This window comes from Drosophila hydei, unplaced genomic scaffold (assembly GCF_003285905.1).
Source record: "Drosophila hydei strain 15085-1641.00,03,60 unplaced genomic scaffold, DhydRS2 tig00008139-arrow-pilon, whole genome shotgun sequence".
Lineage (NCBI taxonomy): Eukaryota > Metazoa > Arthropoda > Insecta > Diptera > Drosophilidae > Drosophila > Drosophila hydei.
In genome coordinates, this window is record NW_022045847.1 from 1,955,984 (window position 1) to 1,980,471 (window position 24,488).

At 39.8% G+C, this 24,488-nt stretch overlaps 2 protein-coding genes across 2 annotated transcripts in view; one reads left to right on the forward strand and one right to left on the reverse strand.

Annotated features, from left to right (window-relative positions):
• Positions 1–267: 267 nt before the first annotated feature.
• Positions 268–24,488, reverse strand: part of LOC111601350 (coiled-coil domain-containing protein lobo) — a 29,159-nt gene continuing 4,938 nt past the window's right edge. Inside the window, exons 3-9 of the mRNA XM_023317882.2 lie at positions 2,429–2,788; positions 1,659–2,373; positions 1,403–1,584; positions 1,131–1,346; positions 854–1,075; positions 601–795; positions 268–541 (exon numbers count right to left, since the gene is read on the reverse strand). Of these exons, the coding sequence (XP_023173650.2) occupies positions 296–541; positions 601–795; positions 854–1,075; positions 1,131–1,346; positions 1,403–1,584; positions 1,659–2,373; positions 2,429–2,788 (2,136 nt within the window). The 3' untranslated portion in view covers positions 268–295. The remainder of the gene's footprint in view (positions 542–600; positions 796–853; positions 1,076–1,130; positions 1,347–1,402; positions 1,585–1,658; positions 2,374–2,428; positions 2,789–24,488) is intronic.
• On the forward strand, positions 17,532–24,307 carry LOC111601351 (protein distal antenna). Its single transcript, XM_023317883.2, is given in 2 exon segments — positions 17,532–17,635; positions 21,791–24,307. A coding segment is annotated over 1 exon segment (2,454 nt). The 5' UTR covers positions 17,532–17,635; positions 21,791–21,843; the 3' UTR covers positions 24,298–24,307.

A 24,488-nucleotide genomic window follows, 5' to 3' on the forward strand; every position in this document is an offset into this window, starting at 1 on the left:
ATTATTTACCATACTCCCCATTCTTAATTTTCCCACGCACTTGGTGTTATATTTATGCCCCGAATCTCGGCATATTTGCCTGGATATTACAAACTTCATACGAACATTGCAATGGAGTTTAACAGGTTTCGTTTTATATGTTTTAGTTTCAGGTTCGGAATCTATAGCTCTTTATAATGTACAATATGATTATTCCTTACTCTTGCAAATTAAATTTTAATCAATGTAATTATATTTTCGAAATACATTTACAATTATCTATTCGGGTTTTAATTCAATTTTATCATCGTAATTTTTAGTCGTCAGAATTTTTTTCTTCTTCCATTTTCAAATTCAATCGATGATCTTTTTGCAATGAAGCCTTAACCCATTCATACTTCTTCTGGGATTCTTGATGGGTTAGGGTTAGGCGCTGTTGCACCATTCTCTTTCTAAGCTCCAAGTCTTTAGCCTGCTGTACTAGACGGTTATAGTCGAAATTGTCAAATTGATTCTCGAACTTGTTTAAGAATCGATTTAGCGATTTTGCCTCACTTGTTAGCTGTTGATATAAAAAAAATGATATGAGCTATAATCAAAAGTAAGCTTAGTTATTCTTACGTCTTCGTATTGCCTTTGTAAATTGTTAAGTAGAGTGACAAATCGAGATTTGAGATCATTAAGGCAGGCATGGTACGCAGCCACAGATTGCTCTTGAGTCAGTTCATCCTGATCTTTAAATGGCACCAAATAGGGTGCCAAAAAGTCCGCTGGCTTACTGGCTAATTCACGCTTAGCCTCCTGTTCCTCTTTGAACTGCAAGAAAAACGTAATTACTCAAGTAAATCCTTAAGGTGTGCAAGGTAGAACAAACCTGTTGCATTCGGAGAGCGCGGGCAGCTCCATTACGTAACGGATCAAATAAACTGAACTTAAGTTTAGGCTCCGACTTTTCCGATTTTCGCAGGTCGAAAATGTTGCTGATATCTTCCTGAACTTTCTCAAACTGTTTCTTTATACGATCCTCTGATTGAAGTTGGTCCAGTAATAATTTATATAGCTCCAGATTAGTCCGTATCGGATCTAATGGGTTCGCCTGTGTAAGTGTATTAGTATTATTAGTGTATTTAGAGCATTTCGGCAATCAATACCCTGTATATTTTGGTTAGTTTCTCATCGTAAACTAATTCCATTCCATAATCTGGTTTCGGTGGTTTCGTGAACTCCACTGTAGTAGCAGTAAGGGCTCCAAATGTGTAGTGGAATTTGATTATTATTTTGTTTTGCATAAACAAAAAGGTTCGGCTTGCAATGTCATTTTTTACTAAGTCATCTTCTTCAGCACGATGAAATTTTTCAACGACTTTCTAAGGAGTAGTAAAATGGAAGTTACATACTCAAATTAAATGAGAAGTTTACTCACTTTAAGCACTCCGCCCTTTGCCTTAAACTCAAACTGTCTGTAGCAGCACCTGTCACTTTGGCCAGTATAATTTAGTTCTATCATTCCAGGAACTAAGTCTATTGTTTCCAATGTATCTAGTCTAGAGGTGGAAGTAAAGTTCAATCTTCGGGGTAATGATGAGTCCGAGAAATACTCTATAGCTATACAAGAAAGCATAACAAATTGGGGCATACACCTTGAATTGTATTTAAGATAGTTTGAAAACTGTACTCACATTTCAAGCTATCATTACGGCCTTTAGCAAACCGCTCCTCGAAATGATCGTTCTCATACGTATATATCAACTGCTCCATTAGGTCAAATCGGTTCTTATAATGCTCGTAACGGACTTTGGGACTGGTGCACATCTTATCATTAAAGAGCGTCAATTGCATTACCTTGCCATCGCGTTGGGAGTATGGTGAGAAGCGTTCGTGTATGGCTCCATTATATTGCACCTTTTTTTCAGAGTGCGGAAATCGATGTTCAAAGTCCGCGAAGCCGATGTGAAGCCTGTTTACCCAGTTGCAAATAGCATCTAAGTGCTTCTCCTCATTTATATCAGTATCACCATCTGTTATGTTTTCATCTGATGACATTTTGTAAATACGCATTTCTGGTGGCTCGCCTGGCAGCATGTGCCCCCAATCATTAATGTCCCGTAAATCCCAGCGCAAATCACCGACTCGCTGATAAGACTGCTTGTTTACATAGTAATTGTACTGATTCCAGGCGGAGTCAACCAAAATGTATTGCTTGCAGCTTGACTCGCATATGAATCCCGTCGAGGGCTCTATAAATATTGCAGTTGGTGGGGCTTCTACCACATCGCCATTCACGTCAGTATAAGTGATTTTGGGCTTTATGCTCCAGGGTGCGTTATTAATAATCACTACCCACGCGTGAGCACGACGGTAGTGATAGCGATCGACTGCCACAAGCTCTTGATCCTAATAAGAATTACAAAATATTAAATGTAAATAACAAATTTACAACAAATTGTACCGCCATTTGCTTTCGCAGAAGCTCGTTTTCTATTCGACTCTGCTCTTCGGCTCTTCGTCTGTGGATCTCGGCCATTTCTTCCTCCAGGTGACTTTCCAAGTCCGGCAAAGCGCGCAATTTGTACTTGGCGGGCTGTTCTTCCTTAACCTCCTCCTTTTCAACATTCTCTTCAGCTGTGATTGGATATGGATACGGCAGGTTACGCTGATCGTTATGAACAGTTTCTTGTCGTGCAACACCTGACACAACCATAGCTGGATGCCCAGCGCCAATAAGCATGCTTGCCAGCAGTGTTGCCATTTCGTACGAATTCCCACGTCGTTTTCGAAGCAAGGTATCGGGTGATATGAGGCGAGTTGGCTAAAGTGCAGCATCGATGCAATTCAATATAATTACTCAGCTTGACTTAAATTTTCAATATGAACAGAACTGATTAACTAAATACAAATTTGCTACATTGTATGAATGTTTTACTGTATTGTATGTTTCGTTTAATTATTACAGTTTTAAATTAATAAATATCTGTTCGTACACAAACAGCCAAAGGCCACCCTTAAGATATAAATACTATCCATTCACCATACACAGATCAAGTTTATATTTATGTACTGTCTCTCGTCCAAATTTATGGTTTTGTGAAATTTATATAACAGGCTTAAGACCCCATATATATATTTACATATATATATTCTTGGTCAGGACGTTGAGCTAAGTGGATCTAGCCATGTCCCTTCACCCGCCCATTCGTCTATCCGTTCATATGAGCCCACAACAGCTAGCGACTTGAAAAACTAAATGTTGACGCGTCTATACCATACGCTTATTATTTTTTCGACCTCTCATACTATTTCCTACTAGAGACAAAAATTTATAATTTTACTTAATTTGTAAAGCTTATCTTGAACACCGGAAAGTTAGAAAAATATATTTTACTGTGAACATTTCTGGAATAAATTCCCCAAAAGTCGCTAGAATCGTTGCTCGAGAGCGTGGGCGTATTAGTGATTGGAGTATTAGCTCTTCGCTGGGCTCAGAATATCTACTACTCGAGCAGTCTCGACAATAGTTTATATTCAGAGGAAAAGCATCGCAGCATCCTTTGTGGTATATGGGTATATATGTTAATTTCGAATCATATCAGCAGCATGTGAGATTGCAAAAGTACATCTTAAATAAGTTTTTCAGGTGCTCTATATAAAAACAGAAAATTTTTCAAATAAGAATTAAAAAACAGTCGCATACAACATTTGTTTTATATTTAGCATAAACAAAAAAATCACGGGCATTAGGACTCAACGTTACGTAACGCGCAACACCGCCTTCATATTTTATACTTCATATTTAAATAAGTCGGGGTGCCCAACTAGGAGTTGCTCTGATCCCAGTCGAATCTGCGCTTTTTATATTTTCAATAATTTGTATCGAGTATTAAAAAAAACAAATAAAAATCAACATTATGACAAGATGCGAACCAAGATTGCCTACCCGATGAGCATCAACTCTACCTTGATCGCCAATTTATAATTAAAAAAAAAAACATCCCTTTGCCACCAGGTACTGAACCCTGAACTTCTTGTCAACGATCGATTGCGCAAGAAGTTTCAAATCGAAATTAAAGTAGCAGCTGACAATTGAAACAATTCAATCGCAATCGCAATTTCGATTGATATTTCGAAATGAAACGAATGCCCACATTTGAATGTGTATTCACGTCTATAGGATGAATGAAAATGCTTGGCACGGTTTGCCACGTGCTTGTGCTAATTAGTCAAAGTTTTGGTTTTATAAATTTCGTATTACTTATCGGATTTCACTGAAATTTGCAGCACATGATCTACATATTGGAATATTTGTCAGCTCAGTAAAAATATTAACTTTTTGATATGTTAGCCATAAATCCAACTGAACTTAAATTTAAAGAAATAATTTAAGGAAATTTGGAGCTGGTATCCAAAATATAACAAAAATCAAAATTGTATATGATATACATAAAAATAAATACAACATTTCGAGGCTCTATCGGTTAAGCTGTACAAGATATAATTTCATAACTGAATTTTGATCATGTTTTTAGTCGATAACAATAATACGGGAACAGTAATACGGGAACAGAAAAAGTTCAAGTCAAAAGCTTTTATAATTTTTGGTACGGACAGACGGATAAGGCTAAAAAGATGAGTTACAAAATGATGGTAATGGTTCCTCCAAGAATTTTGTTGTTATATGTAATTCTTATAGTGTCACAATTATGAGGGCTACCGATATTAGACTATTTTACCATATGAATCCAGCTAGTGAAATATTGTTGTTTATCTTAGATATCTAAAATAAGTTTCAAAGTAAATGTCGCGATTCCTTAAACTAATACCTTGTTGAACTGGACACAACTTCCACGAATTTTCATCAACACATTTCCTCAGCATGAGGCAAGGGTGTACCTTTTTACTACTATTGTACAAAAATGAGCCTTTGTTCAGATTAGTTGAAAACTGCTGACGCAGCAGGAAGTGAGGAAAACAACTTGTTAAATTTCCTACTGGGTGTATAAAATGGCAAAGGATACGCCTTTTGATTTTCCCTCGCTATATTAACCTATTTTTTTTTGTTTATATATATATAATTTAATTGAATGTTATTTCAAATCTATAATACACTTGACATTTGATTTTAGAAAAAAAACCCCAAGTCCTATAATTTAATTATTTTTATTTCATTATATATTTATTTATATATTTAATTTTTAGCATATCATTAATCCGAATCTGAATTCCATATTTCAAGTCTGTATCGTTATACACATAAAGCGCAATATTGAACATAGCAGAGCTTAAAGTAAGAAATAGTAATAAGGTATATATGTAAATATATATATATCTATATATACATATTCGTTTTACAAATAACCAAGTGCAAACTCATATATATATATATACATACTTGCGGATGTCCTGCGGCGCGAGTTTTATTGGAATCGGAACAGTCGTCAGTCAGTTCGTTGCTGTCTCAAGCTGCGACAAAGACGAAAATCGCACCCCTACATAATCCGCCCAATGTTTTCTTATCTTTAAGCTGGCTGTTTACCTGCGCAGCTGCAATTATCCTATAGGTGTATGCGCATGTGGCACAAACCGTGTCCTGTACATCACGTTTTTCTTGAGACAATGACTACGGGGACTATTCTGTAATTTGCGAGAAAAATAGGTATATATACATACATATATACATACATATATACACATACTATACATGTAGAACTCAAGAATGACCGAAACTGTGGAGCGTAGATAAATATCGAGCAAGACTTAGTTTGCCATCATTGTCAGGTTTCGCTTACATAGTTCTAACCATTCACGTATATTTGTTGCTTTGCCTGTCCTCAAGTATTTTGCGTGTTTTTCATATACGAGTACTAATACGCAGCAGGCAGTTTCAATTTCAACTTATTTTAGTAATAGTTTTATTTTCCATATATAAAATGGGATCTTACCGCGCGGTTAGACCCGCCCTCATGTTGCATAATATTCGGAATGATCTCAGCATACAACTTACAACAAAGGCAACTAATATATATTTATCAACCAGATTGCTTAGAACGTTCGTGGTTAAAAATATTTATAATATAAATTTTACTTTATTATATTAAAAAAAAAAACAAATATAAAATAAGCGAATTCTGATGCAACCAGCTGCATAATACTCGTTCATGGTCCAAAAATAGTTAAATACATAACAAAATGTATATTTCTCTTCCCAGTCGGCGTCGTTATATGATATTTGATAAATTTTAGACTACATCTGCAGTAATTTCTGAGTTCTAACTAATAATATATAGACAATTTGAAAAGTAACATTATACATCCAACAACGGATGTAGATATAGTTTCCATATATTCCATATATTTAACAGGAGTATATATATTTCCAGTCATATACGTTATAGTATAGTATTCCCCGATTTCCTACGTCGTCAGGGGGCTGATACTTTATAAGATGGGGCAACACATGAATATATATTCCAAATACAAACAGATGGACGGTAACTAAGATACCGCTCCACTTCGTGATAACGAGTAAACTGTATATAGTTATTTTTGGTTCGAACAACACGTTCTTCACTATTCTCATTTAATAGCTTTTTAGAAGACCTTGTGAACGCGTCCCGCCGTTTCGAAAAGATTAGTGAAATGCAAAATCCCCGTGAAGCCATAAGAATCACAATGAAGCGCTCCGTGGCAACACAAAGACATCACCGAGCAGCGGGAAGAGCGACAGCGCGGCATTCGAGGTCAAAACCATTCTCTGCCAGCCAGGCAGTTAGTCGACAGCGTCTAATTGAATCCGCAACAGCAAAGTTGGCTCAGTTCACGGGGCGAGCTCCCCCTTCTACTTGTGGCAGGCTGGCTTGTTGTTTCTGTTTACCCGCTGACATCAGGCGCTCTTTGCGTGGCGCGAAATAAGAAACGCTTCAAAGTTATTCGAACGTGTTAAATTAGGATCAGCCTTCAATGCGCAAACGAAACAATCGTGGAAAAAACATGACAAAAACAAAGGAGCGCAGGCACGCTAACATATAGCTTTGAGAAACAGGCGCCCTGTTACTTAACCAGGAGGTATAGCTCGAATTACAGCAATGCCAACGTCCATCTGAGTTTCGGGGAAAAAAATTTAACCAAATGCAAAATTTTTGCAAATATAAAAAAGGGTGGCAAACGAAAGACTGACAAGAACACTTTACCCTGCGAAACCGTAGACTCGCTTGGCTGTGCTGAAGTTGAAGATAACACAAGCAGGCAACGGACCGCCATCAAATGGTGTTGCAGCGCTACTTAAGACATCCACCCACATAATCCTGTACATGCCTTCTAGTAACCCGAGGCGAAAAACGCACGTGGGAGGCACATCGCTTATCGGGGCGCATAATGAGCCGCTGCCATCTTTGTCATAAGAGCGTAGAAACAAAGCGGTGAAATTCAGCGCGATTCCTTAAGCACTTGCGGGAGTGTTGCGCGTCCCAAGTCAATGTGGGCAATATGACAGGGCCGTATGTAAGTTCTTAAATGAGCACACACGATGAAAATCAGCGGCTTAACCCCTTTATGATAATGTTCCGCACGGAAGTGTTATTGTCCTCGGGACAAAGGGACGCACACCATAAACAGTAGCCAGCCGGCATCATTGGCGCAGAACCGCCGTAGTCGCAGTCAATGATGATACATAGTTATCAACGACCACGGACGTAAACCCCAAGCCTTTGTTCGCCGGTTGTGTGCTTTCTTAATAATGTCATAAGGCTAGAAGGTATATGCTTAATGCCACAAAAAATGCCTCTCCCATGGCTACCTCTTCCAAGCAGTCCACGTCCTAATATAAAGATGACTATAGATACTAGTAGTATATGCAACATATAACCATAACTAATTAAACATATGTATGCTAAGTAGCTATTCCACCTGCATATGATTAAAGAGTACGAGTATATGAGGTAAAGGAGGAATATGTGGCATAGTTCCGAAAGTATTATATATTTTAAGCTAATTATATCTATATATTATATGTATTATATATTCTTTTTTATATATATTAATTATATACATATACATGTAAATATTGTTCTTTTCACTGTAAGCCATTATAGACCAAGGCTAAGAAACGACTCTAGGCTTTAGCTCGGTAGAGTCATCACAAAATCGGAAGCTATCATTGTGGTATTTGCTCTCATAAGGTCTATATACCGCATAAGTTACGATGCTAAGAAAATGGGAAGTACTGCACAGTGGTATATATTGAAGATCTGAATTTGTGTATATGATTTTATACATAAATAAAAAGTAAAAATATTTTGAAAAGCCGTTTGCTGCAGTTTACGAGGTATTGCGTAATCGGCTACATTTACTTATCTAGTCACACCTGTAAACAATCACAGTCGTTTGTCACGTAACGTTTAATTAGCCAGTTCCACTATATACCATTTTACTACACCACCAGAAGGTCTACATAATTTTCTCTGCTTCGCTGCATGACGGCTGTGAAGGCACAGAACGTGAATGTTCTTTAACAATAAGGACTCACGTCTACTGCTTATTGATGGGACTCGCGTATTTTAGCGCGACTCACTCGCAAACCTGGCATCGTTTCGCATTGCCTCCAGTGACCGCGTCCATGACCACGTCACCACCACTGGGGTAGCCTTTAGGGGATGAAAAGGAGGCATCGATGGATGAGCACATTCGAGCTAGCGATTTAAAGGGATCACACATATGATTTTTGACCCCTGCAATAGACGTGAATAAGAACCGTTCACAGTGGAACTGCAGTTGGTGAGGGTGGTTGTTGGTTAAAGTAAGTCGAAAATGTTGTAATCAAAAGCGAAGAGCTCAAAATTATAGTGACTGTGCCCGACACTAATTGTATATTTATGTTTATAAATCAAAACTCAACTTCGTATGCAGCTTAGCTTAATTATCAAATATATATATTATTAAAATGTCACTGTACACTTAGTGATGCTTGACTGTATCAGTCGGGACTTGCAAATGTCAATTCAATGTTGCCCCAACCCATAGAGGTGTTGCATACACGTAGATTATGTTAAGCTAGGGCCGAATTTTACTGCCAGCGAAAAAGTTCTCGCTGAGGTCCAGACAGATATTGAAAGAAAACTCTGACTAGCTCGCAAATTATCGTCAGAGTGTGTACTCAAAGAAGAACACCCATCAAAGGACATGCGACTGGGGGAAGTAGAACTGGCCAGTTATGCGCCCAGGAACAGTCGCTGCGCTTGTCGGCAGCAACTTCTGTTCGTGGCTGGGAAGTCGGCGACTAGTTTGCTTTGCTAGCTACGAATAATGTTATAGCTGTTGCTCATCGTATATCGCAGGGTACGCGACGGTCTGCGATTTAAACTGAACATGGCATGGTAAACAGCAGCAAGTGCCGGAGGCACAGCCAGAGCAGAGCCATCACCTCATAGCCACAGAAGCATCGTTTACTCGTCTGTCTATATATGGCTAAGTTTTTTGTCTGTGAGGCAGTGAGAGAAGTCGTTCCTGCCAGTTGCCAGTTGCCAGTCAGCGCGAGGTCTTTCTTTGTGCCAATGTGACGCAGGGAGAGGGGTTGGGAAATGCGATGGGGCTTGACGCAAAATTACGCCGCTCGGCCGCTCGGTGGCTGGTTGGCTCGTTGGGTTGTTGGGTTGTTGGGTTGTTGGCTCGGTGGCTTGGTTTGACTTGGCTAGGTTACCCAGCACCACCGTCTGCCACTTGCTCTGATCTCAAGTGGGCTGCTATGCATTGTTCTGTTTATGCAGGTAAGCAAAGCATGAGGTGGAAACAGGCTGTTATACCTTCGCATATGCACGGACACTCATACATTCAGATGTGTAAGCATGTATGCTTATGTATGTGTGTGCATATGTATTTGTTCCATTTGCATCCGCACACTCTAAGGTCCGTCAGTCAGTGTCAATTCTACATACGCTGAAAGTCGCGACGCCTATAGGAAAAGCAAGGCGGTCGGGGCTGTGTGATGGGTTGGCTGCGGCTGGTGCCGTCACCATCGCTATTGCTTTGCCGCAGGGTGGCGACTGCAGATTTTAGCTGAATTGGCGCGGGGTTGCGCTCTGATTGATGTAGGGAGCAGAGTCCTTCTACACGTTTTGGTTTGATTCTCCTTGTCTTGCCTGTCCTTTTCCATAGACGACAACGTTTGTCGCAGACGACGGTAACGATGCTGACCGCGCGACATGCTGCTTTCTATTTTGATGAAAATTCGCGATTGTGTACGTTCAACCGGAACGGACAGATTTACCATTCCCCCTTTTCAGGAAAGACGCATTGTGGCATCGTGACGCGTTGTCTGGTCAGCTTACCTATGGCGTACCTGTGCAAATCCATACGCATTGCAAGCAGAAGCCCTTGAGTCAGATATTGATTTAATACAAATGTGGCTTTTTGGAGCTGCACATTATGCGCGCTTTTGATTAATTAGTGGCTGGCTGGTATTTGTTGGCCAATATATTAAAGAAAAGAACATAAGTTACTTACTTTTCGTATGTGACGCGGTTAGTACTTGTTCCGTTAGAGCACATGCCGTCACCTGTCACCACCAAAATGCGCGCCAAATCGCGTTTTTGTGTTCTACATCGCCAACGTAGAATTTTCTTGTACTTTTATTGTTTACAAGTAGGCCGCAAAGGACATGACACTTGAACAGGCTTCGTCCTTACCAGGAGACTACAGCCGCACAGTGTCGCAGTCTTCACCCTACCTATACTGCAGTGTGGATAATGAAACAACAATAATGCCAAGCAAAGTCTATGTGTGAATGAGAATACAAAGAGAATTTGTGTCTCTGTCTTAGTACTCTTGATATTTTCGTACCTTGACTTATCGGCATTTTCGTTCTTAAGCACGGAAAAAGAAAAATGGAAAAGCGCGATGCTTCTCTCGCTACTCTTAGTTGACTCAATATTAAACTTGTGCAACAAAATCTTCAAATTATATCGTACATGTTGTCTACCCGATATAGGTGCCTACAAAGAAGTTGCCTTTTCCCTTTACTTTGGCACGTGTTCATATTAAAATAGGTCTATTTAACTTTAGATAAATTATTGTATGTGCTTTTAATATTTATATATATATATATATATATATATATCAAAATGATCAGGAATACTTTCCCTCGCTAAACTCATAATACATAATGTTACTATTCATGCAGTTATCGAGTGTATTAGTTTTTTGTTTAATTGAAGGATAAACAAGAATGAGACGATTTTTTATTTGTAAATTTGTATAAGTTAATTGTATGTATTCTTTGCAAGTCCGCGATTCATATATGATACTACAATATCAATAGATTATGATTGGATCCTTAGCATGCTATAAAGTTATGAACTACACAAGTCAGTTCTGTGTGTTTCGAGCTGTGTTGCATATACATTATGTATATATACTGCAGATGCAGTTGCAGTTTCACCCGCATACTCGAACGCATTTTACATACCAACATCTACGTATATGCACATACGTACAAGTCTGTATGTACTGTCTTGAACGTACTACAATTAGCAACTGATTGCACTTGCATATATGCTTCTAGCACCTAGCTCCTACTCGTATCATCCATCGTTCGTCTTAGTAGCAAAGAATATCTTAACAAAGCTCGAGCGAATACATAAGAAGCGGGAGCAAGCAAAGGATACAAGAAAAACTGCATGTGTCTGCGTTATTTGCATGTGGCTCGGACTGAAATGGTTTCGAACCAGAGCGCAGTGGACCCTGTATGCATGTCTTGCCTTGCTGCATATAGTTTAATTTCGAGAAGGATTCAGCCGCACGTTGCTAAGAGCTTTTGCCAAAGTCAGCTTTGTCTCTGTCTCACATGTAGTGCTTGTTCACTTGCTCCGCATCCTTGGGCAGTGTCGTTCTCTGTCCAACTCGTTGGCCAGCATCGGTAGCCAAGCTAAGCGTAAGGGCGATGTAGATGCACTGCGAGTCAGTCAGTGGTCAGTAGTTGGTGGTCGAAAATGCTGCGTCTACCATGGCCCTCCGCTGGCGCCTCAATTGTTTCAAATTCTGTGTTTTCTCGACTGCTGCAACGATGGCAACGACAACGGCTGTGGGAGCATTTAGCTTAGATTGGAAGGACAAATGCCAGTGTCGGCCTGCACGTTTGCCTTCTTCTTACGCGGCAGCCTGTCCAGTCCGACATAACAAACACATAACCACACACACACACACGGACTCAGGTAACGGCAGCTGACAAAGAGCTCGGACGTCGGCTAGCGTCGGAAATGGTGGTAGATGAGGTGGCAGAGGCAGAGGCACAAGCAGACGCATTAAAACAAAGCAAGCTACGAACTACGATATGCAAATCATAGCAACAGCAATGAGCAATGAGCAGACCAACATGTACAGCCGTAGCAGAAAATGGAATAAAACGAATCATAAGAAAAAGGATTTCGACGAGGACGTCCTGAACATAGCAACTTTCGAGAGCTGCGGCTTTCGTCTGCGCAAATCGCCTTAGCTTACACAAGACCACGGCCAAAAAAGGACGGCAGTTTGCCCAGCCATAGGGATATCGGAGCAGGGTGCTTAGCAGGTAGCGACTAACTAAGAGAGAGCCATACCTAGAGTACACCATGCTACACGAGTTGCAAGGAAAGGATTATACTGCGGCGTTAGTTTGTGGCATTGGTAGGAAATTGTCTTCTATATCGTTTCGAAGCAACTCCGGCTTGGAAAATGGGCGTGTGCTTGGACTCGGCTCTTTGGGTAGATCATAACAAGTGTAGTTTCAATTCACTTGATCAATTTAGCACCGACGCAAACAACGGCGTTCAAATTTAACCTGCACCATGATTGCACAAATTTTGATTCATCTTGAAGGCGATGGAAATGTAAAGAAAATACAGAAATAATCCCACATGCGTATGTGGCCGGACATTCGTTATTCTTGCGTTTCTATATACTGTGGGAATATATGCAGATTTGTACACATACACACATAGAATTTATGTATCTGAATTAAGACATATATAAGTATGAAAGTACACAGCATTTTGCTTTTTAGGTGGTAAACTGAAAATTTTTGTTTTTAAACTGTTATACTTATAAAGACAATGCGAAAAGTTGTAGAGCCTCCGACAGGGGGTGGTTATGTGCTAAAAATCATACACATAATACACTCTCACATACATACACACGTCGAAAAGTATAACTGTATGTCTTGTCGGACACACAACTTCACACATATACAAAAACACACACATGCTTCGAATGGACGGAGTAAATAGTGTGACCATCGTCCTGCCCGTGTGCCTTCATCTTTCAATTCACGCGAAAATTTCCTTCGCCGATATAGCGCTGTTGGGTGTGAGTATAAGTGGTTGCTAGTGACAGCGGGCAGGCGGAAAGTATGGGTACAAGCGAATCGAGTTTAGTTGGGGACGACGACGACGACGACGACAACGACGGCGGCGGCGACGACGACGACGACGACGACGAATTCGTAATTGTGCGCACACACACACACACACAGAGACATCTACGCACCAACACCAAGTCACTTTAGAAAGGCGTTGGCGGATAGAGGAGGGAAAAGGGCGTTTTGGTAGCTGGCCATCCTCAGCGACATATCGGCCGACGTATGGACTATGGACGAAGAACGTTTACTACAGCAGCTGGCAAGGAGCTGGAGATATAAGAGAAAGTTCGACACGGAGTGCGGGCGAATGAAAATAGAAAATTCGCCTTAGTGGACAATGGCCTCTCGGTTTAGTCAGTCGTTTGGTAGGTATTGTTGCTTGGTAGGCTGCTCGCCTGGTCAGTTGGTTGGTATGTCCGACGTAGGTATTCAATCCTGGATTCCATCCGATGGAAGGGAGTATCGGCGACGAAAATCACAAGTGTACATATATATGTAGTATATAATATATATATATATATATATATATATATATATATATATATATATATATATATATATATGTATATATATATCTATATGCGTAGCGATAAAACAACTTTAAATTTAGGAAAAGCCAAAGATGCTCAAATGAGTACATGTACATGTACATATGCCTATGCATGTGTTCTGCCTACGGATAAACAGAGTCAATTTCGCCACATGGAAGCTGCGTCTGGCGTTTAAGCAATGTGAATATGAACTTATTGTCCATGATGCTTGTATGATTATTTCAGCTGTGTTTTTGGCTCTTACTTTTCGATTTTCTGTTGTCTATATCGTTGTTGCTTTTCTGAGCTTTCTGCGCTATAATCGAATATTTCTTATGAAAACTGAATAAGATCATTGATTACTCATATTTAAATTTACTCTCAACTACTAAAATAAAATTCAACTGATGTTTACCCTTAAAGTCCTTCATTTACAATAATAAGAAAAAAAAATAAATATATATATATATATATATGAAATATATTTCGGCTCTATTAAAATACTATATAAATATTATATATTTTACAGGCTAACTTCAAATGTGATGTATATCCCAATCCACTAAAGCCTATATTTTGAATCCTAGGATTCCAAACTTTGCTGTGTGGAATACGATTGACTTCTATATAAGTTTTACAGTCTTCCACTTTGGCTTTGAAAGCAACGTTCTCAGATTTATAAACAAGTGTACCAATTTCGAAATTTACTATTTGACTGCTAAACAACAAATTATTAGTACTTTTTAAGATTAATATATACAGCTAAATTTAGTAAGCGAAACTAACAAATTTCACACAGCAAAAAGTTTTATGAAATTTTTAAGTATCCTTAGTTTTAAATACTAAAAAAAGGATAAGCAAAAATAAACATATAACTTTAGAAACTTTTCAAACCAAATCAAACATGTTCGCAAATTATTCTCAAATTATATAAATTTATGTTATTTATAAAATTAGCTAAAATTATTCTACTGCATTGCTTTTATTGACTTATCCAGATAGGAATAATACTATCTCGTATATAAATTTATTAAAGTTTTGGGCCAAAATATTAACTTTTGAAGTCAATTTTTTCTTTCAATGCATAAAATGTTATTAATTAAAAGGTATATTCATCTAATTATCCTAGGCAAATATATGTGATTTAGTTAAACATATGCATCGACCGACCCTTGTTTTTGAAGAGACTGCGTTCAACTTAATTTTATAAAATATATATAGGTATATCTGTGTAAGGAAGATCAAAAGTGATATATAATTATAATCAATAGTGATGGACTGCCAGACATAAACCCATTTAAACAAGTATGCAACAAGTAGGAGCTCTCTAGTTGAGACTGCTCGACTAGAAAATACCCTAAGCCAATCATTATACTCACACACACACACACACATAGACTTTACGCAGCGTCTGCGCTAGGGATAAGTATGGGCTTTGCAATGGGAACTTATTGGTTGAATAACTTTTCTTCTCCATGGAATTTCTTCATCATCATCAAATTTTTAAAACATGACAATAACTTTGTATAATAACTGTATTTGAAATCTTTTCACGCTTAAGAAACGAAGTCAACTTATCGATTTTTATCGAATGGGATGAGTTATCGAAATAAATGATAAAACACTTGTACTGCGATGGTATACATTTATTCTTTGGCTTTTGTGGTTTACGAGATCGCTGCGGTCATACGGAAGGACAGACACTCAAACGGACACACGAACAGGGCTAGATCGACTTATCCTGTTCAAGAATATATACATTATGACGTATCCCTCTGCCTGTTGCATACATTCTCACAAAAACATTATACCCCGAATTCCCATTATCAATGGACTCATCAAATAAAAAAAAAACGAAGAACGTTGCATCCGTAACCAACTGACTGCATAGTACTCATTCACGATCCAATAACAGCTGAATAAATGCTTTACAGGTGACGCCTAATTATTTTGCAATCCCATTAACACCTCTTTTTATAACAAAAATATTAAAAATATAGAATGGGTGACTGACAACTTACAATAAACAAAGAGCAACTGTCCCGATAAAGATAAAAACAGCATATCAATAAAAAAGATAACAGTACAACAGCACATTAAGGGATTAAACAGAATGCATCCCCTATAAATATTGCCCGTTGTGTGATATATTAAAATACTATATCTTCAAGAGACTTCCCCCTAACTCTTCTCGACCAACTGGTATTAGTGATCAACCGTTGTTTGCCATACTTTCAAAATATAAATATAAAGGACAAGATATTGTATAGCGGCTATTTACCAATCCTGCACCCCGCCAACAAATTTAAACATATACACAACCTCGCACTTTGCCAAAATTGAATACAGCATTCGATTTCGCTTGTATTTGCGGTGGTTAGGTTTTGCTTTCTCGACGCATGCATCTATCCATCCATCCATCCATCCGGCCGAAATAAAAAACTTCAAATATACATACACGCATAACTAAATGCATACATGTACACATCAACTTTTATATAGGTATCTGCATATGTGCACATTCACACACACATATCCGCATAGAGCAAGATTTGAATATATGACCAAAAGAAAGTAGGCCTGCTGCTGTTGCTGCCAAGAAGGATGTGCTCCCCGCAAAGCCGACCGCCCGAACGCCCGACCAACCAACCGCACGAACATTGCGTCGTCGGCCTCGTCGTCAACGTCTATGTGTCTGAATTGCGTGCAAATATATGTATATATATATGCATATATACATATATATATATATATATAAATATACATGTATATATATTTATAAATATGTATAGGTATGTGTGTGTGTGTCCAGCCTGTCCCTGAGCACGGCCAGTGCCTGTTGTGCGGCTGGACGATGCCAGCGTAAGCGGCAGCGAGAGCACGCTACGTCTTCGCTGCCGTCTTGGCCGTTATTAATCATTGTACATTGGACTGTCACCGAAAACGGCCGCGAATACGCCAACAGCGACAACGGGTAGAGAGCGAGAGCAACGGCAACAACGCAAACAGACACACACACACAGTCAAACACACGCGCGCACACACACACAAAGTTTTGAGCAAAGGAACAGAATAACGACAACAAAACTGACCATACGAGTGTAAACAAACTCACATGTGTACTCATTCGCTCACTCACTTACACACTCATACAGCTGTACGTACGCACGCACACACATACACGCACGTAAAGAGCCGCCGCGCTCAGGAGAAAATACTCGTGGTACGGAAATTCGCCGCGCTAAAATCAAAATTCGCTCACGATTTCTGCGCTCGCCGTCTCGCGGTAGTTTGTCGTCGGACGCTTGCTGTTCAGGTTCGCAGGACACTGTTGGACGGCATAGCGGTCACATCCTTTCGACAGCCGGTCACTCAAACACGGTGTGCACTGTCGCGGCTTATTTTCGCGACTTTGTTCACATATTCGGAGTTAATTGAAGAATTTCGAAATAGATTTCTGCAATTGCGCAAAATAATTTAGTTTTACAAACTATGTTGTGCTTCCATTTATTAAAAATATAATTAACATATTATATCAAATTAAAACAAAAACATCAAGGATTTTCTGTGACAATATTTGACAAAAACAAACCTAAAAAAGCACGTTTGTACTTTTCAATTATACACAATAGTGAAAAGCTAAATATTAGTGACTGTGTTTTACCCAAAAAAATAATACATTTATTTTATATCGCCGAGTATAGTCGGTTGATTCCATAAACATTTCCTGCTGAGTTGCTCAAAAAAGGTTGGTATAATATTCCATACATTTTTTTATTGAAACTAAGTGCTAATCAGATACCTGAGTATTGACATATCTATCTTTAACTGCTTGAACATCAGTTAAAGCTTAGGCATAAGTGCAAACTAAGCTTACAACTTCCACAAACAAACAGACGCAACAAAGTCATTTCACGTGTTGTGTTAAGGATATATATATATACTTAAGAGATATGAGAATGGTCTACGTTAATCTAACTGTAAAAGCTGTATTTTAAAGCTTATCTCTTTTATAAGTGTTATGCATATAATTATCGAGACGTATAAATACTTTTATTATTCCCAATCTATTCGGCAATTAACCAATGAGCTTAACCTGCATGGTAAATTTCCTAAATAATTTATAATTTATATATTTTTTTATTTATAAAAATAATATTTATAGCCTTATAAGTTATATAACCTTCAATTTTTAGAACAAAAAAGATCGCAAAGCATGCCTTTATTATGTAATTTATTTACACTATAAATATTGAAAATAACTAACTTATTACAAAGTTGCCCTACATAAGATATTTGGCTTCAATAGCAGTTTTGTTATCGATGTATATCTATTTGGTTGATTTAAATTATAAAATTTTGCCACTTAACAGACTTAATCTAACCGAAACTAAAAAAGATTGTATATAGGAGCTAATTGTAGCATATATGAATATAAGTATTTAAGTTTTTATTGTAAGAAACCTAAATGAAACATAAAACAGTCTATTTATTGCGAAACAAAATTATACAATAAAATCGAACTTTTATACCGATAAATAAATAATTATTCAAACAATAATTCATACAAACTGCATTTAATTCCACGTAAATAATAACAACTTCATTCCATTGAAAAAGTACCAAATACCGAAAATGTAATTCTATAAACCATCCTAAAAGGAAGAAAGCATTAAGCATTTCCCGCACCCATTATCTAATTCAAGAGGATCTCAGTTAGATAAAAGAAAAATAAAGTTATGTTATTTTTAAGAAATAATGTAGAATTAATTATTTTATAAAAGATATCAACAAATAACTTCACGTAAGGTGTTCATAGAGTAAGAAAATCGTTCAAATATACGATATATTTTTTTAATTATAGCTATGCATAAATCGTTAAGAGTTGGGGCTTTATCGACATTCTCCAACAGGTGATTCCCACACACAATAATACATAATATATAAATCTGCACTTGGTGGGTAACAGACACAACAAACTTTTTTATATTACTCTTTAAGCCATTTTATTCGTTTTTCGTTTTTCGTTTTTGTGTTAACCCAAACAGACATAGACTAATACACACACGCATACACACACACAGTCGAAAAAATCATTCATATCATTGAGTATTGTTCCCACAATTTGCACATACTTATCCTCAAATGTATTAGTACACTCAGAGTAGTTTCTGTCGTTGACCTGCATTCAGCAGACTCTGCTGCTATGTCCTGTGTGTCCTGTCTCCCACCTCCTACAATCCCACACAGTCAGAGTCTGTGTCTGAATAAGTTCGATACGAGGCCAAAGCGACGATAAAAATAGTAAATACAATAAAAATTATAATTGTATATAGGAAAATCACATGCTTTAATACACATACACACACACATACAGATGGATATATATATATAATAAATAAGCAGGCTGCCGGCCGGCCATTATTTTTATTTTTATATATTCGTCTGCAGCGAGGAGTATGTAAGAAAGTTTAGTGTTTACGTATGTAAGTATGTAACCAGACACATCCACAGACGAACTCTGGCTCTCACTAATACAGACAAGCCATAGACAAACTTACTGTAATTCTTTTATATACACATATATTTCTTTCATCTTTTTCTGTTGTTACCAGATTTTTTTCATGCACTGTCCCAGTTCGGTTCATGAAAAGTTTAATGGCACGTTGGGAGTGTGGACTTTTCGAAAGAGAAAGTAAGAATTCTTTTGCTTTAGCTTTTGCTATGGCCACTGAATGGTAGAAGACCTTGCAATTTTTATACAGCTGTAAAAGTTTTATTCGATATGTGTGTTTGGTGGCATCTGGGGGCAGTAGGCAGCCCACAGCCACAGCCACAGCCACAGTTATTTACCACTCCATTGGCTATGAGTGTCCATGTCTGGGTACACGATTCGCACAATTATGCACCTACATTCATGTTTACACTATGAATGTGTGCATGTGTGCCTGTGTGTGTGTGTGTGTGTGTGTGTGCAGAGCAATATATATACACACATCTCTATGTAATTGAAATGAAGGTTAAGGACATGACCAAGTAAAGCCCCCGCCCCCCAACGCCACACAAGTCGATAATAAGTTATTAATTTTGCTTAAGGAAGATCAGTATCGTGGCTCGCATAGTCTTAATGTATTTGTGTCTACTAAGAAATAATAACAATAATTTGCCATAAGCATGTTAATAATATATTTAATTTGGTTAAAATTTGCATATTAACATAGTTGAATGAACATTTGAAAGTATTTAATAACAGATCACAGCCATTTAATTAACTAACTTATGTATATTCACATACAAGCTGATAAAGACTACGCAATCTTGGCGTATACGTATACTATATATATACATACATACACATATACATATACATACATACAGACATGTAGGTAATTAGCTAAGACGCCCACGAGAAACAAGGACTGCAGCCTCTTGCGTGCACACTTCTTGTTCTTACTCTTCGATGCCTTGTCCCTCTCTTAAGCATTGCTCTCTTTAGTTGCATACTCTTTGTTGACTCTTATAGCTTTCATACTCACACACGCAAGTCGAACACGTCCAGTGCCGTCTTGCTTCTCAAACTTTTGTTTTTGCACGTATGTTGTGTGGCTTTGTATACATTCAAAGGAAAGAAATCATGTGTCAGTCATGCGCAAAACGTGTTTTTCATTTTAAAATCGCGTGTCCCGCTCCTTCAAATGGCAACAGCTAGTGGACAAGCTCCTTTGCATGCCTCGCACTTGTTAGCTGAGACGGAGGCGGAGCATACAGCCATTCGCTTGGCTTCCAAGATACCGACGGCCAGCCATCATCTCGAGTCTAACCCACTTAAGGCCCGAATTTCGAACTCAGGCTTCAGACCTGGCTTGGACGAGCAGTGCTCATTCTCAACTTGCACCTGCCGCCGTCGCCGCCACTGCCGCATCTGGGAGGGGGCAACGCAACAGGCTGTAACTGATTGAGCATGGGGTCACTGCTACTGGATGGGGATGTTTTTGCTAGCAAGCAAGCCAGCGAGAGCTTCTCACGACAAACATGATGTTGTCGTGGCCGTTGTCGTTGTCGTACTCCGTATGCACGAAGGCAGGTAAACAAGTTATAAATCGTGTGCCTCGTGCGCTCGGCTCCAACTCGTGGAACACCCGACGGTGACGACGGTGACGTTGGCGAATGGTTTATTCTTGTTGCTTATTCGTAGATTCTCGCGGTACTATGTCTGTGTGCTGCAATTTGGAGCAGGCGCGAACTCAACGCACCAATTAGCATATTCCATTGTCTCTATGTGTGTGTGTGTGTGTGTGTGTGTGTGTGTGTGTGTTTGTGGCTGTGTGTGTACGTATTTGTACGTCCCAGGCCTTTTCATTTTTGGCATTGCTGCGACCTCGTCGTCGTCGTCGTCACCGTCGTGTATGGCTTTTAGTGGCGTGGGGGCGTGCCACAGCTCTTTTCGCCGTGAAGATACAGCGCTGGAGCGGTAGCATACTTGATGTCTGTATTGGTATATGTGAGCGCTCAGCTTTGTATGCATGTGTATGTATATAGTATATTCGTGGGTTGAGTATGAGTCCCGTTTATTTACATCTACCTCGCGAGCTGTCCGTAAAACTTTAAAACGCGACGCGATTTTATTGGAGCTTCGTGCGAATGTGCGACTCGCCCTTGCCGTCCTAACGAACGTCCACAACAACCCCAGCAGAAAGTACATGGCGCGCGCACAGAGTATTCGCTCTACATATGTATATAGCATGTAGTTGCTCTTGGCGAATGGAAACGCATTATTTTTGGCTATGTGCTGCATTCATTATATGCGTACCATGGATGCGTATGCGTCTTAAGTGTGTCACAGCCACAGTAATTAATTTAAATGTTTTTCCTCATCTTCTTGTTCTTTCTTTCTTTCTTGCAGAATCCAAACTGTTTGATAACGGCTTGAAGTTGGATATTTCCAGCTATACCCACATGAACATACGCATAGGCACAAAGGGCAAGCGGCCGTTGCGTAGCTTGACCCCCCGCGACAAAATTCATGCGATACAGCGCATCCACGATGGTGAATCCAAAGCCTCGGTGGCCAGGGATATAGGTGTGCCCGAGTCAACTCTACGCGGTTGGTGCAAGAACGAGGACAAGCTACGGTTTATGTCCCGCCAATCGGCAGCCGACAAGATGTGTGCCGATTCGCTGGTGGATAAGCTGGATGGCTCCAGCAGCTTGTTAGGGCCACCCGAAAAGCGCCAACGTTTAGAAAACACCCTGCCTCTAAATTTTTCTAATAAAATGAATTTCGACGAGCTTGCTTTCAAGCGATCGCCCCTTAATGGTTTGGACTATAGTACAAATAAAAGTCTATCAGAAATGAACTACAACGGACTACCAGTTGATTATGTGGGATTTAACGGAGCGATCAAAAACAAAGTTTTTGGCGCAGATATATCCCGCTCCGGACCTTCTGATCCGTCGCTAAACGCCATAAGCCCTCTATCGAGTCTCACACATCTGTCTGGTCTCACTGGCATATCGCAATCCCCGCTAGCAATCAGTTTCAATGAGCTGACCTCAAACCTTAATCTGCTGGCTCAGCTAAACCCCGGCTTGGCAGCTATGTCAGGATTAAACAATTTTGCAGCAACAGCCAACACATTACGCAACCCAAAGCCGAGTGCCCAGCCGCAGCAACAAGTACAGAGCCCACACAGCGACAACGGCGAGCGGGAACGCACTCCAGCGCTATCCGTCAAGAATTGGGCAAAGCAGAAGCCATCAGGGACGCCCTCCGCAACTGGAGACTGTGACATGAAAAACGGCAACATGAAGAGTCCCAGTCCCAAGCTTGCTCCTTCACTCGTTGGCTGTGTTGCGCCGTTGTCAGGTCTGCCCGACGATCCTCTGCTCTACTGGCTTAAGTCGCAGCAAGCAATGCTGGGACTGAACAGTCTGTATCCACCACCTCCGGTAGCATTAGGTGTTACAAGTCCACCAATTCGCTCCTCAACACCACAGCAGATGAATCAATATTCTAATACTCCACCAGTTCCATCCACCCCATTGGCTCCCGCATCACCGGCTCTCGGAAGCTTGGATGACAAGAGCTCGGCATGGTATAACTGGTGCAAAGCGTTTGGCGCCAGTCTGCACTCACTCAACCCGAATGCGGCAACACTGGCAGCGTTGCAAGCGAACTCACTACAACATCAAGCAGCATCGACTACCGCAGAGACCACGAATATGGAGGATATCGTTAAGCAGCCGTTTGACAACATTTTATACTCGCAATTAACAAAAGAAACTGGATCGCCGTCGGTACGGAGCCTCTCGTCTAACGATCATAATCAAACTGAACAAAACGAGGCGGCCACAGATCTAGAGGTAGCGCCTGAAGTCTCCGGCAAACCAGAGGACTTGTCGGCCAAATCTGTCAAGTCAGCGAGCTCTTCCACAAGTCCGACCATGGCCTCTCCGAATCGCGTTGCCAATAGTCGTGATCACAGCCCTGAGCCGAGCACTGGAGTAAACAGTCAATCGGCGATAAATCCTTGTAGCACAGAGTTGAACAGCACCCCAGGCAGTGTTGGTGAGGATTGCAAAAATGTTCTCAGCAACATCATCTACAAGATCGGCAACATTGCAAACACAGACACATCCCAACATCCCCCCACGCCTGTTAGCCCTGAGCTGGGCTGTGACTCAGAAACAAGCTTCAACAGTGATACGCATCCTCACAATAATAATGACGTCAGTGCCAGTAACAATAACAACAATTCCAATAAGACCGACGAGGAAGAGCGCGCCAAGTACGTGGATTATGCAGCCGAAATCGAAGAAGTAGTAGCTATTAGACACGGCGAAAAGTTCCTGCAGTGGCTCGAGAACTGTAGCAATCCACGCGTCACAGCCGTTCAACTGATGCAACTCAGATTCCTGATCGCAGCTATTAAGTCGAGCAGTGATACGCAGGGCGCGTCTAGGTCCGCTGACAATTGCCACAATGAAAATGAAGACAATTCTCATGAGGATACAAGCAGAAACAAGTCCCGTCGTCGTAAATAGGATAAGCCGAAGTTGGCACCTTTGGAGCCAGCCACGGATATTGCTTCAACGGCGATGGGGCAGCAGAAAGACATCGACACCGAAGGACAGAGCTGCAGCTTAACAGACTTGAGCTCACACCCAGATCTGAGCTGTGCAATTGGCGTTGAACCGCTCAATTCACTACCAAGCAGGTGCCAGCAGTTCGCTCCAGCTGTCTACCAATCATCAGCTACCCTTCTCAGCTCACTGATATTTCCTCCCTACGAATTTGTACACTGTGACCTCGATGACGACCCAGACGACTGTCAAATAACGGGCGAATACCAACAATCGGATGAACTCAGTTCCAGTAGTGACGAAACTGTACAGAAAGACTTAGAATAACTAATTTCTTCCGACCCATTAAATATCAATCTTTATGTACGATGCTTAAATCATAGACTCAAAGCTGATCTTGCTCCACGAAACTAATTTTTGTGAATTTTACCATCTTCATTAGATCAGATCGGATGTTTTCGTTTCCAATTTGCAATTCATTTTTCTAACCTAATAAATCATGATATTAAATAATATTT